Source organism: Pezoporus wallicus, unplaced genomic scaffold (genome assembly GCF_028554395.1).
Source record: "Pezoporus wallicus isolate ANWC-B61680 ecotype Strahan unplaced genomic scaffold, APGP_CSIRO_Pwel_v1 scaffold_3294, whole genome shotgun sequence".
Lineage (NCBI taxonomy): Eukaryota > Metazoa > Chordata > Aves > Psittaciformes > Psittacidae > Pezoporus > Pezoporus wallicus.
Window position 1 is genome coordinate 10,070,531 of NW_026635478.1, and position 20,881 is coordinate 10,091,411.

Here is a 20,881-nt window from a genome sequence, read left to right on the forward strand (position 1 = left end):
TCACAGCTATTTGTTTCTTTCATTATACTCTTCTGAATGCTCTTTCTCTATCCTTTCAGCATCACAGAGCATAATTTGCATGAGAATAACATAGTTCTCACTTAACTGAAAATTCAAATATTTTATTTGTGGTTTTAGCTTCTCCTTGAGTTCGTTGTCCCTTGGGTCCCTCCTTGTACCCTGATCTCATGCCATATAGTGCATGTACTGCCGCCTGCAGTGAAATTCTTTTTATGGATGGCAGCAGCAGTCTTACCATGTGTTCTCTGTCTCAATACTTTCTTACACATACTGTGTATTCCCTCAGCAGTGATGCTGCTAGCGATTAGAATTATTTCTGTAAGATTCTCCTCTATAGCAGAAATGTTAAGAGGAGTGTACTGTGTACAACCCCAGTATGCCTGCAGTAAGGAAGGAGCTGTATTTGGTGGAGATTGTGCTGTGGTAGCAGCATGAAAGAAGCAGATAAGATGTCAGCACAGGCTGCCTTTGAGCCAGACTGAGCAAAGAGCATTTTTGGGTGTGAGGGGAGATGAGTTACAAGTTATGGGCTAATTTGATTCCAGATACTTTCTGTATTAAACTGAATGATATCAACATTCTTTAAGCTGAGGCAGCCAGTGCCACTCAGCCAAGCAGGATCTGACCCTCACATAGGACTGCTTTAATACCTTAGGATCATCACTGTTTCATAACTATAACGTAATTTTAGCTGGCACGGTGGAGTCCTGGTGCTGGTCCTTAAGAGGGCTCCAAAATACTACAGTGATGCAAAGCGTCATTACAGATGATGGCAATTAATGGTTTAGGATTAGGTCTTCTCAAAATAAACCAAATCATGGGTATGTACTTTTTTCCATTTTAAAGTGGCTGTTCCCTTTGAAATCTTACTTAGAAAATACATCCAGTTTAAGGTAGGACTCACTGATACGCTGTGTGCACCACCTGGGGCTGGTTCTGCAAGTTGATTTCTACTGAGTTGTACTGTAAAATTTCTTGGGAAGTGGTGCAGGACAGGAAGCAAATGAGAGAATGGCAACTCCTTTTTATGTGTTCAGGATACATAAACAGAGTATCTCCTGGTTCAGACACCATAGCAGTTTACAATAGCTTTTAGTTACAGCACATCTGCTGAGGAACAGAGATTAATAATAGTTTAACCCTTTTTGCCACTCCAGTTGCCTGGCAATATTACTTCATAGGCATCTCATTAGGAAAAAAATGGTCTAAGGTAATCCATGTACCTGGCTAAAACAGTGAATGCTCCAAACCTGCCATTCTTCTTGCAATCTTTAGCTTTTGGTTACATCAAGATTGACTCATTCATGTGGCTGAGCCCTAAATTTAAGACAGTTACTCTGAGCATAAGATACTGTGGTCAGATCTTGTGCAAAATGTAGACCAAGTGTAAAAGTAGACAGGATTACACTAATTATAGGTATGATAACTTTGCTTGTGCTATGACCTACTGATAGGATCTGAGCTACTTTAAATTCACAGCTGCAGACTGCTCCATCATGAATTGCTCTTTGGCCAGCATAAAAATTGGCTCAAAATAAGTTTCTCTAATGTGGCATAGGTTTTGGAAGTAAAGCCCAACCAGCCTATTTCTGCTGACCTCAGTGAGCTTTAGGGTACTGCAAATGAATTCCAAATGAAAGGCAGTTGAATTGATGGTTTGCTTTAACTTGCCCTATGGTCAGTGTTATCATTTGGCAAATCATAGGAAGTAAGCAGGGCAAAAAAAGCGTTTTTCCCCTTTCATGTCTTCCTTTCAGCTGTACTTACTGCTTACCATGTCAACCTAAATGGTTTACAGATATGTGGCAAACTTAGAAAACATTCTTTGTTTTGGGGACTGCAATCATTTCTTCTCCTTTATGTCCTAGAGACAGACATTGCCCAGATTTGTGTCTTTAGAGAACATTAAACACCTCAACGGCCTTTTAAATTTGAGAATCAGCTCAAACCTGCTTTTCCGTGTTTCCAAGAGCAATTGCCTTTAAACCAGTTACCAATTACTAATCATTGTTAATTAGTGAGAAAAGAGGGCACATGCACATTTGCAGCATACTGATTTCACTCTTTGGAATCTAATGTCATAAACTTGAAGATATGACCAAACCTAATCTTTGTTGCCTTTATTGTCCTTTTCCTCTGAACAAGGCCTTAAGACAGGAGGTCAGTCCAACCTTCCTCTCTGATTCAGAGGATATGGCATTAGCCATACAGAATTTTTTCATTCCATTTATTACTGGAACATTTTTTTCTGTTGGAAAAGGTGCCATTAAGTGTTCCTCTCATGCTTTTTCTACAAGATAGAGATCAAGACAGCAGCTGCTGCAAGACTCAATTGAATGTAGGTGATGAGTTAAATGGCTTCCTTTTTCATTTTCACTTGAGGCTGTATATGAATTCTTTTGTTTTCACGACCACTGGCTGCTTTTGGTCTTCTGTTAAGGCTTCTTTGCATGTTTATACACACATTATTAAAAATAGCTCTTTCATTTACAGTTGTTCTTTGCTCTTTGCAGTCATTGTGTTGTGATCAAGAGCTGGAAACCAAATAGGGCTTTCTGGATCCTACTGACTGCAGACTGCCATGCTGGGTAACAGAAAACATCAGAGAATCAGTTGTCTGTATCTCCAAAGAAAGTACCTTGATGCTAGATAGTCTGCTCTTGCTTTCATGCCTTTTGGCTTAAAGGCTTTTCATGACAGGGATATGTGTTGATCAGACAAAGGAAAGTGACATTGATCACTAGTGCAATATTTCTATACTTTTTATACATTCTGGGCATAACATGAAGATCACCCTCCATCATGCAGAGGTCCACATAGCACTCATCTGTCTTCTATCTTGCTCACGATGCAGCAGCACAGAGCAACACAGCAGCAGTATACAGCACAATGGCACAGTGACCGCAAAATGGCATTTTTGCTTTTAGACAATAATAGTACAAGCCTATGTTATATTCAACATCTTTTCCTGAGGACTCTTTGTGACTGCCACCTGCTCAGCCTTCTTGTGTGATGAGCAGGATTACACCCTTACAGTGTAAAGAGGGTGCTTGCATCTTTCTGAAATCAATTTCTTGCCTACCACCCAAAGCAGCTTATTTTTGTTTAAGTCTTCTTAAAAAATATAATCGATCACTTTCTTACTTGTCCATTTCTTTCCTTATACCCCTGTAGAACATCTTTAGGGTTTTTAAATCTTTTTTTTTATCTTTTAAGATAATAATTTGAAAATTTATGTTATTTTTATCACATGGAACAGTACACCCAGTATTTTAGCGGGTTGACTGAGACCGGGAAAGGAGAGTTCTGCATATAAGTGCAGGTATATGCAAACGTTCCAGAGCTTATGTGATTAAGTTTTCAAGTAGATCATAATTACAGCCAATCTAAAGTGGCTGACTGAGGTTAAGGCAAAACGGAGACATAACCTGTCTGTTATATAATGCTTTTTTTCTATAAATCTTGTTGTGTTTTGTGTTAATCTAAAGGAATTTAAGATAGAAAAGACGAAATTCTCTTATCCCTGTAAAAAGTATGTCCATGTCTTTCTTGCACTGGAGTGCCCAGAAATGGACACGGCACTCCAGATATTGTTACTCCAAGGATCAAATAGAGGGATAGGGTCACTTTTCTTGATATTCTGGTTGTACTTTGACTAATGTAAGCCGGGATGCTGCTGGTCTTCTTTGCTTTAGGGAAATACTTACGATTTCCATTCAGCTTGTCCACCAGTGACTCCAGGCTTTTCTCTACACTGCTTTCTAGCCAGTCAGTTCAAAGCCTGTTCTTTTGTATGGGAATATTCCATCCCATACACAGGACTTGGGATTGCCTTCATTGAAGGTCATTAATGTTCCCCTCAGGCCTTTTCTTCCAACCTGTTAAGGCCTCTCTGAGTAGCAGCCTGGCTCTCTGGTGTATTGATCACACTTCCAGTTTGGTATCATCCACAGATTTGCAGAGGGTGCCATTGTTTGTTAGAGAAATTGAGCAGTACTGACCTTAATACCACCAGCTGAGGCTGAGGGATAGCTCTGGTGACAGACTGCCAGTTGGACTTTGTACCACTTATTCAATACTTTGAGTTCAGCTGTCCAGCTAATCTTCCACTCCCTGTATTACCCACTTATCCAGCCTATCTCTCACCACTGTGGCCATAAGGGTATTATGGAAGACGATGTCAAAGCATGTGCTAAACTTAAGGTGAAAAGCATCCACAGCTCTCCCCTTACCCATAGTATAAGTAATGTCATTGTAGAAGGCAGTCAGGTTAATCAGGCATGATTTGCCCTCAGTAACTTGATGCTAGCCATTCCCAATCATCTTCTTGTCTTTTGTGTGCTTTCAAATGGCTTCCAGGATGGTTTCCTCCATAAACATGTGGGGGTCTGATGTGAGACTGGCTGGCAGGTAAGTTGCCCAGATCTCTCCTCTTGCGTTTTTGATGTTTACCTTGTCCAGTCATCAGGAACCCTACCATGTCCTCATGACTTACCAAAGATTATAGAGAATGACCTCACTGACGCATATATTACTGTATGATCTTCAGATGTATCTCTTCTAGTCCCATAGACCTGTATAAGTTTGTTCTGCTTTGCACCATATCTCAGTTCCTAAAACATTGCTTTAGATATCACTCAAGTTGACCCAGGCTGCCAAAGTGAATAATAAAGATTCCAAGATTTGCCTTACTTTGATTAATACCCTTAAAATAACACCATGTTCTTTTGATCATAGAGATCAAATGAAATCACAAAAAAAATGGAGGCAGATTTTAGAGGCGCCTGTCTTCAAGGCAGTTTTTCAATGGCTTTATGATATAATTTGCCACCTTAAAAAAAAAAACAAACAAAAACAACAGATCTGAATAGAAGCTTACCTTTTGAACAGTTGTGTTTACCTGTTTTATAAAATAAGCTGAAATTTAGTTTTTCAGAAATATTCCTAACCCATGGCACATGTTCAGAGTTTCAGGCATTTAATAGCATCCAAAGCCAAATAAATCCTGTCTGCTGTCAGAAGTCTTTTTAAGAAAGTGACCGGACTCCATTGCCACCTGGTATAGATTCTGCTTTCGTAATAAATATCCTAATTGAGAAATCATAGGTATAGCATGTTGGTAATGATTTTCATTACTTCTTGTCTATAGACCCAGGGCACAGATTCATGAGACGTTGTTCCAGAATTGTTCACAGTGTAGAAACACAATGTAAGCTGTCCCAGACTGGAGGGATGTCCTTTTTGTTAGATCCCTCTTTCTGTCTGAGGTTTCTGGTGAGAATTTAATAAGGCTGTAAATGTGGCTGCAAACATCACTTTAAATTCACAATAAAGTCTAATGAATTGAAGTGATGAGCTTTATCATAATTTGAAAGGAATGTAAATGTCAGTTATATGACACTGCTTTGTGTCTTCCAGTTTTTGTTCTGCTCCCTCATCAGGACAAAAATTGTGGCAAAAAGTGTGAAATGGAAGAAAAAAAAAATAATAAATAAGCTGAGGTTGCCTTTCACAGGAAAAAAACCAAAACCAAACAAAACCAAACAAAACAATGGAAAATGGTCTGTAGGATCAATACCATCATGAAGATCTGATCCACACTTTGAGCATCCATTCTTTCCCTTCCATATAAGTATAGATTCTCCAGCATGAAATAAGTAATTTACTTCTGCTCTTTGAGACCTAAAATTTGTATTTGTCTTTCAAATATATACTAAAGTTTGATAGTAGGGAGGTGAAGAATGAGTTGAAGTAATTCCTAATAGAAACACAGGTGGTGACATGCTTCGGTTTATGTTATATATAGGACTCAGCTATTCTATTTGATGTAGCTCACAATACCTCTTTCCCACATTCTGCTGTACAAATTCGCTTTCCTTTACCAGTGTTTTCTCATGACCTTGAATTTAAGGAATTTCGTTAATACATCTCTCCAATTATCCAAAACATTAGAGGTACTGTCAGATGTCCTCTTGCTTGCTTGGATCTTCATTCTTTTAGGGTTTGGCGTGTATTAGAGTCACCAGGAAAGTTGAAGGGTATTTATCCTTTTTGGTTTGTGTTACTAAATCTCTGTGAAAATAAGAAAAGCTGGCTTGATTCGCTCTATTTATACACAGAAATAACTCTTGTTCACTGAATGACCCTTACCCTATAGATCCAGTCATCCATGCCATGGGAAAAAAAAATTGTTGTGTCTATTCATTTTCACTGGATGTCATCCAGAAAGCAGAAATATTACTGCTTATGTTCATCTTGTGGTGACGAACTGCAATAAAGGACTCTTCATATGCCAAAGTTAATCTGCTGACGTAAGATTTACTGCACTTTGCAGTGCCATGCCCAACTTCATCACTTTTTCCTGTTTTTTAACCTTAACTCTTTTTACTCATGGCAAATCAACCTACCATTAAACTGTATCCTGATAAAAAAGTTTTAAATGACCTGAAACTTTTTTCCTTCTTTGAAACATAAAATCGTTTGATACATTGGCCTGTGAGGACACACATATTCACACACAAATGAAATGCTAACAGTGTCATTTACAGAAGAATTCTTCAAGCAGCAGTTTCAGCCTCTGAGTCTATAAAATAGGCCTTCATGGAGAAGTAAATGAAAATCAGAAGTCTATTACTTAAACAGTTAGGTTCAGGTCCTGCAAGTCGTACCTAAGGTGAGCAAGAATTCCCCCTGAAAATAAGGAGTTGCAGACTCAGCTCCATTTGCAGAAAGCTGTTCCAGAAAGCATGTCAATCCGTTTGTTAGCTGTAGCTGCTGGCAGTTATATGCAAATATAACTGATTGCTTTTTCTGCGTGATGTTATTACATAGCACACATGGCATAAAAAAGCGCTAAAAATCTATCAGAACATGTGTGAATATATATGAATGGCAGAGTTTTGTCGCATGCCGTTAATATATGTGTGCCCCAACCCCTTGCTTTTGGTTTGTTCGTAAGTGCCAACAGTTTATTCCACAACTGATGTAGAGGTCTGTGCTAGTGCGAAAGAAAACAAGAATAACAGTTACACTTTTATTCTCTTATTTCAAAGCAGTGATGCCCCTCCAAAGAGCCAGTCTGAGTTCACCTTGAGGGCATTAGCAGAGGCTACTTTAAAATAAAATCTTTCAATACTAGTCAATTGAAAGAGAAAGCCTTTTCTATTCTGTGTAAATAATTTTTGATCAATGTACTGTTCTAAGGCAATTCCCGATTAGCATATCCTATAGCTTATTGTCAGACCCTGTCCACAGGGTACAATTGTGACACAGGCTGTGAATATTCAGCAATAGGAGTCTGTAAATCTGAGTAAGTAATGACAAAGCTTCTTTAGGGAAAGCCAGAATGAGGTGAGCTGAGTAGAATAATGGCAGTCTTGGGGGGCAGGGAAGTATTTTAATTTAATCAAAGACAGAGCAAGTGAAAAAGATACTATTAAAAGGACTTGCTCTCTGAAGTAAATACTTTTCAGATAAATGCACAGTTCAGACTGACATGCTAAATTGGCATCCTTACATCCACTCTATTCTCCGGATCAAAGCAAAGTTAATCATTTCACTTGCCTTTTATCTACTTTATGGATGTGTGTGTGGGTATGTGTGTGTATGGATGTGTACAGTGTGCGCATGTGCACACACAAGTAACAGAAAATAATGGCAATGAGGGAGGGTTTTTTGCTTTTTCTGTAATGAAGTTGAAGATTTTTTTTAATGTGGTGGTACCTAATAGCCATTGCCCACTGTTGTAAAAGCTTAGAAGTATTGCAGCTTTCTCTTGCCTGTGTTTGCCCAGCCACCCTTCTACATACTACAAGCACTGGGAAATTTCAATGACACAGCTTGGAATGGGTTCAGTGACCTCAATTATGCCCTCCCACCCACTCCAAACTCCTTTCAATTTGCAAAAAGCTTTAAGTGGACAAAACCCAGATGCCTTTTGCTTGTAGTTCAGTAAGAACAGATTGGGCATGTAGATTCTTGTCAAAGTGATATATGTAGTTCATTTTCCATTAACTCTTTCTTAACTAAGGATTTTAAATTCTCAGTTCCAAGTCTAGCACTCTGCTTTGCTTTCTACTGCTTTTTAAAGTTCATTATGCCTACGACATCATTTTAAGTAAATGAACCTTAAAAAGCCTCAGCAAGACATTGATACAAAACAGACTGAATGTTTGGTTCTGCTTTTAAAGGCAGAATCGCTTTTTTTTTCTTTTTAAACTTGTTTCATATGTAATAACCCATCCTATTGTCTAAGAGAGTTCAAAAGCACTAACTAAAATATAATAAATAAAAACACCAGCTGGGGGGGTGGGGGGGCTGGGTGGGGAGAAAGAAATCATGACTTGTGGAAATGATTTACCAGTCAAAACCAGTACATGGGGCCTGATGACCTTGAGAGCTTGCTTCAGTTGGCTTGCTTAAACTTAGATTGCTTTCGTAATGTTGTAATATTGCCCCAAAGTGTCGGTGCCTCTCCCCTCCCCCAGAACATTTCATTACACTCCCTTTCTCCCTCTCTCTCTCTCTCTTTCTCTTTCATTCTGCAGAAACATGTGCTGTCAATAATGGAGGCTGTGATCGGACTTGCAAGGATACCGCGACAGGGGTACGATGCAGTTGCCCAGTTGGATTTACCCTGCAGCCTGATGGGAAAACGTGCAAAGGTCAGCCTCTGTTTGCTTTGCAATGCATCATTTGCCTTCAGTGATTCCAGTACAAGATGTAAATATTCAGTTATTTAATCAATACTTTTAAGTTAAGGCAATACTGGCATAGGAATTGCAATTGAGTTCGTTAGCTTTCTCCTTACCTACGTTTTCTGTGTTTACCCATTTCAATCATTTTTTCTCTCAATTTATTAGAGGGTTTTATAACTGCGAAGAAATGAGATATAGAGGTCAAGCTGTTTCAAGATGACCAGAGATTTAGAGGAACAACTCTGGATGCAAAAAGCCTCCAGTTTCAAAGGACAGTCTGCTACCCTTGTAAAACTTCAGTCATCTAATGGTGTCTGAATTTGCCTGTTCAAAAAGCAAGTTACTATTCTCAACCAGTACTTTGTTGCCTGCAGATAATCAACTGGTTACTATTAAGTTAAGTCAAGCAAAGGATGCAGAGGTATTGCTCAGAAAAACCCAGACAATTTTCCATTTCTGTCCCTTCAAAACAAAGTAGCCAGCTGCAAAGGAAAACCAGAACAGTATTTACTAGTGCACAGGTCTAAACTGATGCTCAGATTTTACTGTTCCAAAGACAGCACAAAAAACTTGGCATTTTGTCCTTTGTGTGTTAAAACTGAGGTCAGGGAAGAGAGAAAAGAGCATCTGATATCACTGTCAACCTCTGTTCTCAGTTAAGGAGACAGGAACGGTTCTCAAATAACCCTGCAGAATCACACTTAGTGGCACATGAGTAGATTTGGATACATGCTAGTAGGACCAGGCCCTCCATCAACCATTTTCCCAGCTTCCTATACATTTCTTTGGGGCTCCGTTGCAAGAGACATGGTGATGGACATCCAGGAGGACATTGCATACATTGGTGTCACAGAGAATAATTTTTTATCACTCAGTGACTTAGTCTAAGTTGACCTAACTTGCTAAGAAACTACTGGGACTTTTTTCCTTCAAATTAACCAGAAATGTCAGAATATTTTCAGTCCAGAGTTTGAAGTTGCTTAAAATAGTAAAACCCACAAAAATAAACAGAAAATGTGTGGTTTCCTCTTGCTCCAGGCTGAAAAATCCCAGCGCTTGGGCATGATCCTGTTAGTATTTATAGAAATAACAGTCCATTTGCCTGTTTATTTGAAAATAAAACATTTAAACTGCGATTGCACACAATGTTAATAGCTAAGGGTGAGCACACATCAAAAATCAGTCAGTTCAGTTCAAGCCACACAAAAATAAATCTTCGTTTTTACAGACAGACAGGCTAAGCCATAGCAGACCAGTTACAGTGATTCCGACGAGTGCTTAAAAAGAAGGCATTTTAATACTGTAACATACACCTAGACTCGATCATAGTGTTTATTATAGAAACTGCATCATTAAAAAAAAGATTGATTCTAAATTTAGACCTTTGACCATAGAACTAATATGAAACAATATTTATGTAATAATCAAGTTCATAATTAGTGCTACAGACAAAAAGAATATTCAACTGATTCTCAAACCAACTACCCTAGCTCTAAGCTCTTTCACATTTTTTTCTTTTCCTCTTTTTTATGAGAAGAAAAGACAAGAAGCAGAATCTGTACTTTTATGGTACTGCAGATTCTTTCTCACTTTCTTAAAGTAAGCAGCAACTGGAAATTAACTTGCATGGTTTAACAAATCAACCAGGCCATTTCTTGTTAACCTTTATTGACATTTTAGGAAATACTTATCATCATAAAATGGTAAAATAGATGTTTTGCATTTAATTCAACTATAATTAATAATTTTTCTTTAATGTATTGCACTGTGAGATTTCTGGGCTAGATTCTGCTTCCCGGAAGCTAAAGTAACTTCCCATTTAAATCTGTGTACAAACGACCCTGCACTTTAGCTGACCAGTGAAGCTTCTTCCATAGCTTTCACAGACAGGCAGCTCTTAGTCCAGACTGCTCTCTAAGATTTACATCTTCTGGGTGCAAAAGTGAGCATTTTGGTGAAATGAAATTGATGCCTTCTCTGCTCCTGTTGCTTGTAGGTAAACCCTGGAAAAGGCTGGGGTGGGAAAATCCAGTGTGTGCATATTCCTTGCTCTGAGTTCTATAGGAAACAAAAGAATTATCAGCTCAAGTTTTCTCCACTGCTTTTTTTTCTTTACTGTCATTGATTTGACCGGTCTAGAATTTCTTGTATATATAGTCCATTGTTGCCTCTAGCTGTAACATTACATCTGTGTGGTAAGAGCACTAGATTTATCTATTGGATGCCCTTTAAAGCATCTTCAGGGATCATGCAGCTGTCACACTTTCTTGGGCAAAGTTTTCAAGTCCATCAAGTGTCACAGGATCTCCAAGTGATGTTTTTCATAGAAGCATCATTTTAAGGTTATATTTCTAAATACAGAAGAAAGATATGCCATTATTTATTAAAGGAAAGTAGAGAGACAAGGCATGTAAGAAAAGCTGAGAGATAATTGATATATTAACCAAAAAATGAAATTGTGGGTTGACCAAAACGATTAATATGTTTAGTTTGAATATAGCAAATAATGTTGACCAAAAAGAATGTTTTTACTGGAAAGTCTATGATTTTTCAGTTTGTTTTGGCATCTTCCTCTCTAAGACATTTTGCATAGTGCAGCTACTATTTGAAATTATGTAGTTGCTTAGATTCAAGAGGCTTAAATATGACTCAAAGAAGCATCTGAACTTTTGAGTACTCCAAGGTACACATTGTGTAATGTATTAATATGTAATTCTAGTTTACTTGTAGGTGACTTCCTCAGTAGCACAATTCTATCATACTGGTATTTTATGGAAATCTATTGCTACTTTTCTTCCTTATTTTTTAGAAGGGAATCGGGTAAACTAAAGACTATTTTGTTTTAAATCAAAGAAATATAAATATTTTTTTAATAACAAAAATTCTGTTAAAAAATCAGGACTAGTCTGGTTTGGGCATTGTATAGACATCTAGTGGGAAAAGGAGTTTACTGTCCAAAATGTTCACAGTTTTTTGTTTAGTAGTTTGAATTTCATTAACTGTTTAATATAGAAAAAGGCAGGTATATGTACAGAAGGAAAGGCATTTCTTTAAGAAAGAGTATATGTAAACATGCTTTATTTGTCAAATGACAGCAAATAAAGCCTATTAAATGTAACTAATTGTCCTACACTTTGTTTGCAATATTCATATTCTATAGTTCTGTCATAAAAGCCTGGATGGATTCAAATCACAGAGTACAGAACTGAGTCATGACTGAAGCTCTGATATTTCTCCTGGCCCTTTCCCAATGTTTCCAAGAACAGAAGCTGCAGGAAAGCAATTTCCAAGTCATACAAGGGACCTACCTTCAGCAGTTTGGGATGTCAACCTCATTCACAGGCTCAGTGGGAAATAAGAGTTTATTGTACCTTGAAGAATCAAGGTCCTTTTGTTCATGTGGAGTGCAGTCTGGTTTATATCAAATGTCAATAAGATAGGAAAAAAAATACTGTGGAGAAAGTTTTAGCATGGACTACATAGAGGTAGCTGCAGAGCCAGTAGGAATTCTACTGTAGCAAAAGATTGTTTTGGTTTCTGGAAGCTGAAAAAATCTTTTCTCTCTCTGATTCTTTCTCCCTTACATGTATTATTTACCTGATCTCAGTGACCCAAGAGTGAAAGTGCTGCCTGTGGTCTAGTTAGAGGGACCTTCAGATGTATTAGTGGTGTCTGGGATAAAAATTCATCAAGCTTTTCCTGTTCTTTAGAAGACAGTCTCAAACTCAAATCTTCCTTCAGCTGGGTTGGCGGACAATGGACAATGCTCCTTTTTTCCCTTCAGCTTTCCTATCAACTTGGCTCTGAATAAGCCAAACCACAGAAGCTTTTGTCAGCTAAGAGATGAGACATATCCCAGGCAGAAAGAGTTCCATCTAATTAATGCTGTTTAATTTCTCCCACCATTGTAACTCGGTGATCCCAGCTTGGTGCCGAGTTCATTTGATGCTCTCAATTGTTGTTCTACACATGACAAAACAGTGTCATTCATTTTCTTAAATACCTAACCAGTCATCCCACAGAAGTCAGCTAGTGCAGACAGAAGGGAAGCCAAAGGATTAAAAGACATAGTGGGCTGGGATGTTTATTGCTCATTGCCTCCTACCCACTTTTTAATATCCCCTATATTGTGCATATCAGGGGTTCTGTGGTTCCTAGCTCCCTTGCTTGTTGATTTCTATGCACCCTTCCTGCTGAGTATCCTTTTCATGAGTCCAGCTGTAATCTGCCCTCAGTGAGAAGCTTGATCAGTTCAGCATTTTAATTGAATTAAATACATGTTAACATAGCTGATGAACCAGAAGACTCATATGCAAAAAACTTGTGGGGCTCAAGAGGAGTGAAGTCAGAGTAGATTAGACTCAGCACAGATTCTGACAATTGTTTAAACCCAGCTGCCAAACTGGATCAAACAATAAAGGGCTGGTCTGCCCAAGGGCAGCTACAGAAGGATGGAAGACAAGCTGAGCAAGGCAGCATTCTTCTTCTTAGAGCAGAGAAGAACTGGGAATAACTGCAAAAGACATTGGAGAGAGACAGGGGCTTTCTTTGTGGGTTCTCTTAAGAAGTGGATTAGAGCAAGAGGAAGGGCCACAGGCTTCTGGTATGGTGCAGAATGTGCGACCATGTGTCTGATGTGCTCCACCTCTGCCTCAGCGATTTAACAGAGAAACTGTCCCAGAATAATACAGCTTCCCAGCACTGTACACATAGAGCCAGAGGAACTGTGCAGGGTGCAGCACTTGCTGAACACCTGGGGTCAAATGGCAGAGCAAATACCAGTTTTAAGCAGGAGAAGAGATGCATAACTGGATTTCTAATGGTTATGGAGCAAAAGCCACATCTCAAATATGGCTTTTCTATAAACATCTGTAAAGTGCTGCCTAACTTTGCAGTGCCCCATAAATGTTTTGTAATAGCAAGGCGTGTATTATTTTGTATAGCTAACTTCCTATTTTGCATCATTTTCACAGGTAAGCTTGACAGTGGGATCTTGGGGAGGTAGGCACTCAGCTGCACTAGAATGACAGTGGTTTTATTAGCAATATGATGTTACATTGATAATCTGCCACAGCCGTATTAATTCATGTGTACAAATAGATATTTGCCAAGCCCAGCTGATCTCATGGACATATACTTAGGAAACAGAATGGTTCCTGCACATCTCCCTCTAGAGATGGGGCATTTTATCTACTGTGCAACGCTAAGAAAGACCTTCTTAGCCCTCCAGCATATTGTTTAACTACAGCAGTGTTACACTGGGGTTATGTGACTGGATGCTGTTTAGGCAAACATTTCTTCTTCCTGCTGTCTCATTGTCATGGTTACTCAGTAATGTGGTGTGCTCTCTACTTCCTTGAAACAGGCCCCCATCCTTTTGCATTCAGATGTAGCAAAGAAATGTGGCACTTACATGCTTAAATACTTGACTGTGCTGTAGTGGGAGCATCAGAAATGCCTTAGCTGTGAATGGTTTGTCCAGTATCTGAACTCTGTAACCTTCCTTATCATTAAGCAATCCATAAAAGAACAGGAGCATAGAGAATAATGAACAATTTCAGTCAAAGGACTGAATCAGAGTTTATTTAAATGAAAGGGTATTTTTGCATTGCCTTTATTAGGTTGACATAGTAATTGCTCTTTTTATCCTTCTTAACTGCAGCCTATTCCAGCAGGAAAATGCATTTTAAATTGGTTTGGGATACAAAAAAGTGAAACCCTGAAAGTGAATGAAATTTTAAAAATGGAATTGTTTCTGTAAGGACTTTGTTTGTTACGGAATGAGTTTCAGTGAAGCAAGATATGTCGTGTTTTGTTAAACGTTAAATGAAAGTTTTCATTAAATTAAATGTTTAAATAAATGCTTAACATCAGTTTTGTATGAGAATATAACTCAGATGTCAAAGGCTTTTCTCCCTTTTCATTCAGAACACACTAATCCTAAGTGAAAAGCTCACAATGAACAGTTTAGCTGGCCAATTTGGCTTCATTTCCTGGCTACGGAATATCTGTGAACAGTTATGATTTCCTCCATCATTCCATTAGCCCAAATTACTTAAAATTTGTTTTAGTTTTTTTTTCTCTAAATTGGATTAAATTGACTAAAGCTTTTAGAATTGCATCTTGTCAGTCCTGATCAATTCATATGAAACTGAAAATGTTTCCTGTTTTTTTAGAAAGGAACACCAGAAGGAGTTGCAGGTTATTCTTATTGTTTATTATTACTAAGATGCGGTTGTTAATCTGGTGTATCAACTATGAGCCTGCTTGAGTTGTGATGCTACCTTTGTTTGACTGTGTTTGATTAGGTAAATTTCAGAGTGGTGTATTTTTTTCACTGATTGCCTAAATGGAGAAGTTTTTGCAGTAGGAGTAATTACCTATAAAGAACTCAGATTTTGTCTGATTAATATGATCAACTTGACTTTGTTTTACATGCCCAGTAGTTTCCAGTAAAATATCTTCTTCTGAAAATATATTTACAATATATTGTAAAATATATGTATAAGCCAAGCTTACACTGGGGCTGATAGAACTGTAGTGGCACATATAACCATACCTTTTCACATCATGTAGGTATCTCAGTGCCTTTAGGTTCAAGTCTGTAGGTTTGGAGGAGGTCTTCTGAACTAAGATTTGTCTCACCTAAGAGGCAAATTCAAGACAGGCAGAAATGAATTCATGTGAATGAACTTCTTTATTTTTTGGCTTGGGCACTGCTCTAGTTTTCTTCTTTAGCTATAAAGAGACCTCCTTGAAGGTAGTCACCCAAGTACAAATTTTCCCTCAGTTAGGTTGCCACAGAAAATTCTTAGGTTTCCATCTGAGACCGCCATTTTACCAAAGGTGTACATGACTTTTTCATAAATGTATAAGGACCATTAGAGATCACGAAAATAACATGCTGAAAGGTCATCTAAGTTCCCTGTTGAAGTGTGTAACTTCCATTTGAAGGTGCGCAGCCACAGCATTTAGATATTTAGCTTCTGCATAACTGTGAGGAACATATTGCGTTTAGAATCACTAAGATACTGTGCTGTAAAGCTGGAATAATGTTCCCTCTTGAATTCATTCACATACCTCAGCATTTTTAATTAGAATGAATTTAAATCTTCTCCTCAAGAGTTTAAACTTCTAGAGGTCACTTACAGAGGCAAATCTGTTCATAACTGCCTGACTACTCCTACTTGAGATCTGCAGTCTACTTTCTATGCATCTCCTATTACCATTATCCTTTAGTGTGACATCTGTGATACTTTCTACAGTGAAAGGAATATTGGTGCCTACTCCACATTACACAGCATTAGTGTCAATAGGTATTGTATTGCTACTAGAACAGGTCCTGAGTCATACAAAAAGAGCTTTTTCCAGCTCACCTTTCTCTAGCAACATGAGGGTTTTTTAACACATGTGAAGAGGTCAGTTCAGCTTCCTCACATTAGACACATGCAGGTTTTGAGGAACATAAAAAGGACATGGAACTGTTGGAACAAGTCCAGAGGAGGGCCACGAGGATGATCAGGGGACTGGAGCACCTCCCGTATGAAGACAGGCTGAGAAAGCTGGGGCTGTTCACCCTGGAGAAGAGAAGGCTGTGTGGAGACCTCATAGCAGCCATCCAGTATCTGAAAGGGGCCTATGGGGATGCTAGAGAGGGACTCTTCATTAGGGACTGTAGTGACAGGACAAGGGTTAACGGGTTAAAACTTAAACAGGGGAAGTTTAGATTGGATATAAGAAGGAAATTCTTTCCTGTTAGGGTGGTGAGGCACTGGAATAGGCTGCCCAGGGAGTTTGTGAATGCTCCACCCCTGACAGTGTTCAAGGCCAGGTTGGACGAGGCCTTGGGTGATATGGTTTAGCGTGAGGTGTCCCTGCCCACGTCAGGGGGGTTGGAACTTGATGATCTTAAGGTCCTTTCCAACCCTAACGATTCTATGATTCTATGATTCTAACATAAGCATATCTTCCTCAACATGAGGAAGAACTTCTTTATATTGAGGGTGGCAGAGCACTGAACAGGCTGCCCAGGGAGCTTGTGGAATCTCCCTCTCTGGAGACATTCAAAACCCACCTGGATGTGTTCTTGTGTAACCTGCTCTGGGTGGCCCTGCCTTGGCAGGGGGTTGGACTGGATGATCTCCAAAGGTCCCTTCCAGCCCTAACGATTCTGTTAATATGAGCCATTATCCATAGCAAGCCATTAACATTTTCCAGTGCTCTCCCTCAACAAAAAACAAAAAACAAACAAGAAAAAGCCCCCCCCCCCCAGAAAAAAAAAGCAAATGGTGCAAAAAAATAAACTCAAATGAAGTAACTTGCTGGCAGTCATCACCTCCACTGCAGTCAGGCTGCTGTGGTACCAGCAAATGCCAGCATAAATGTCAGTCACAAGATTACAAGCAGCAGTGTTTTTTTTTGAAGAGGATGTCTGGCAAAGCCAGAAGGGGCAGAGACCTGCTGCTTCCTGCTTTCCCTTCTGATTACATTTCCTTTGATAGCTGCAGCACCTGAAATAGCTAAGTACTTATGTGTCATAATATATGTAGTGTACAGTATGATAATATATGTAGTTAATAGAGAAGTTGTACTCCCTCTTTTAATACTGGTTCATACCATTGCTGCTTGATGTCAGAGTAATTTGATGTCCAGCGCATAAAATTCTGTTAACATTCTGCTGATACGGTGCCTTATATTCATAGTTTGGTTTGGAAAGTAGCACGTGGAAAATGGTCCCTTAGCCTTACTCTCAGCCAAAGGTACAGTGGTGACTAGTGAGAGCAGCTTTTCATTTGAGCTAATAAGTAGCTTCTCTTTGCTTGCTGTGGATAAATAAAGCTATCTGGGTTGGATTGCTCTGGGATATCCCAGAGCACTAGTATGCATGTTCCTTAGAGTCTATCAGAAGTAACTGAGGGAAAGACAGGATTACTGTCAGTAGGCTTTAATTTTCTATTTGGTATCTCCACTGGAAAAAAATGCAAAACATTGCATATGGAAACAGACTGAGATACACTGAGTCCTTAAACCCTCTGTGAAGCAACTAAGCCAAGCAGACAAAACATTTTAACCATGATTCCTGGGAGTGGTATGTGATGCAAGTTTTTTAGGTGATCAGCCAGATACACTTCAGACTTCTTAGGGGAAAATTTCTTAGACATTTCAGGAAATTGAGTTGTTATGCGATTTCAATTCAAGAACCTCAGAAAAAAAAAAAAAAGGCATTGACAATTACTATTTCATTTTTAAAATAGAGGTTGTCATCCTCAGGCCTTTGTATAGCTTGAACCTTCTGTTACTCTTCTTTGATCTGCAAGGCCTGTATTGCCCTGCTATGGATACTGAATTAGAATGTTTGTCCTCTCTTGTGTGCATCACCTCTCAGTGGGCATCAACTTTGATTTTGGACCTTGTGTCTTTTTCTTCTCTCAGGAATCCCACAGTGTCCCATTTTTAGAATATGGTCAGAAGAATAGGTGGCCCCAAGGAAAAATGAGCACATCAGCCTTGGTAATTCCTGATCATTTGGCTTAGCTACCTCCTATTTGCACAAGCTTACAGATATGTGCATTGGGAATAATGTGGAACAGCTGGCACCCTCTGAATTCATATCCTGTCACAGTAATATGCTCATAAGCACATCCAAATAGTCTAATCCCAGCCTATAAGGTATCCACTTTACTTTCCTTGAAAATACCTCTGAACTGGGTTACGAATTCCAGTTCTCTTCAGAGTCTGATGAGTGAGGAAAAAAGTGACTCTTCATATCTCAACAATAAAAACAAAATATAAGAAAAATGGTGCAAAGAGGCCTGTGTTCTCCAATCACATGTGAAAGCCAATGCAAGATGAAATTCTAGTCCCTCTCTGGTTTCCTTCCACCTTCTGTGTCACTCCCTCAGAAAAACCTCCTACTCCAGAGGAATCAGACTTCCTTGATTTTTATCAACAGCAGGCTATAGCCTGTTGTCAGAGCCAGCCCACAAGCTGTCTAGAGTCGGGATAGCATTTTAGACATTAGTTATGCATTGTCTTTTAACAACCCTTGAGTGTTTACTGAAGCGGTTTGTTTTGAGCTGTTCTTTCTCCCTTATGGATTTCTCCATGTTTCTCATCAACTTAAACCAAGAGTAAACTTCCCAATACTCAAATCAAGATCTAGTTTTCATAATCCATTATATAGCAACTGTACTTCCATCAGACCCCTTACATGACTCTGCTTTTAGGCTACAGCTTACTCTTCCAGTGTTTGTAACTAGAAATAAGTGCATGTTTAAATATAAACATTGTTTGAGTTTGCTTCTCTGTACATATAAACAAAGAGCTATCAGAAAATAGAAGAGATCAGATATAGAATCATAGAATGGTTTGGGTTGGAAAGGACCTTAAGCTCATCTAGTTCCAACGCCCCTGCCATGGGCAGAGACTCCCCACATTAGACCATGTTACCCAAGGCTCCCTCTAACCCAGCCTTGGACTTTGGCAGGGATGGAGCATTTACCACTTCTTTGGGCAACCTGTAGCAGTGCCTCACCACCCTTACAGTAAAGAACTTCCTTTTATCCAATCTAAACTTCCCCTGTTTAAGTTTTAACCCATTACCCCTTGTCCTATCACTACAGTCCCTAATGAAGAGTCCCTCCCCAGCATCCTTACAGGCCCCCTTCAGATACTGGAAGGCTGCTATGAGGTCTCCACGCAGCCTTCTCTTCTCCAGGCTGAACAGCCCCAACTTTCTCAGCCTGTCTTCATACAGGAGGTGCTCCAGTCCCCTGGTCATCCTTGTGACCCTTCTCTGGACTTATTACAACAGTTCCATGTCCTTTTTATGTTGAGGACACCAGAACTGCACACAATACTCCAAGTAAGGTCTCACGCGAGCAGAGTAGAGGGGCAGGATCACCTCCTTCGACCTGCTGTTTACACTCCTTTGGATGCAGCCCAGGATACGGTTGGCTTTCTGGGCTGTGAGTGCACACTGAAGCCAGCTCATGTTCATTTTCTCATCGACCAGCACCCCCAAGTCCTTCTCTGCAGGGCTGCTCTGAATCTCTTCTCTGCCCAACCTGTAGCTGTGCCTGGGATTGCTCTGACCCAGGTTTAGGGTCTCGCAATTGGCTTGGTGAGGCCTCATGAGGTTGGTATTGGCCAAGCTGTCAAGCATGTCAAGGCATAATCACAAGCCGCTACAGTAATGAATCAAAACAAAAAATACCTTTGCCTCTCCATGCTGAATACAAGGCAAATACAAATCTTATGGCTGAGGGCTGTCTTTTATCCTAAAAAACAAGAAAACAAAACAAAACAAACCATCAAACCTCATATCTTTGCATGCGTAAAAATTCTATGGCACAGAATGGAGAATGGACAGAGGAACATCTTTGCCTTTCATGAGAAGTCAGCACCTAAATAAATCAATTAACATGAGACTGGTATGAAGAACGATGGTAATGAAAATTTGGACTCTACAGCAACTAGACTAATGCTTTTAGGAGGAATAAAAATAGTCATTTTCCATATATGTATGATGCACAGATTAAATGTGCAATTAAATGGTCAATTAAAATAGCTGAATTTTCTTTAAATTGCTTTCTGGCAACAAGTTCTGACCATTTTCCAAGCTGCTGCATACTTAAGCATCATGAGATCCCATGCTGTTTTCAGGAAACAGGCAGATAGCTTCTTCGTAAATGCGGATTTGTGTGACTCTCAAAACTGCTTATGTGATTTATGGAAGCCAACAGTTTTTCTGGGTAGATGTTGCAGCAACAGCAGCAAAGGATCTCTATGTTGCTTTTGTTTCCTAATATTCCTCTTCTTCTCACAAAACCCATATGATTGAGAAAATAGAGGCATTTGTGCCAATGAAGTAACCAAAGGCAGCTAGTGGGTGATTTAGGACTATGAAACAGTAGATCCAGCTGCCTAACCAAAGAAAAAAGTAACAAAACCAGCACTAAATGAGAAAGAAGTCAGGACTTTTGTCGTGAAAACAGTGATCCTGTTCAGTGCTTCAGTACTAGCAAGAGTTTCTGAGAACACACACTTTGAAATCTCTTTGGAAAGCATCATGAAGATTGTGTTCTAGTGCAACCCAGTAAATGATTCTATGGGGAATTCTTTGGCACATGAATCAACCACATTACGTGTACTATGCTGCAGAG

General features: G+C 39.2%; 1 protein-coding gene across 4 annotated transcripts in view; it reads left to right on the forward strand.

Moving 5' to 3' along the window:
• Positions 1-20,881, forward strand: part of SCUBE1 (signal peptide, CUB domain and EGF like domain containing 1) — a 206,305-nt gene that overhangs the window by 124,851 nt on the left and 60,573 nt on the right. For all 4 annotated transcript variants that reach the window (XM_057427313.1, XM_057427331.1, XM_057427322.1 and 1 more), the window contains one exon: positions 8,568-8,684. In XM_057427313.1, the coding sequence (XP_057283296.1) occupies positions 8,568-8,684 (117 nt within the window). The remainder of the gene's footprint in view (positions 1-8,567; positions 8,685-20,881) is intronic.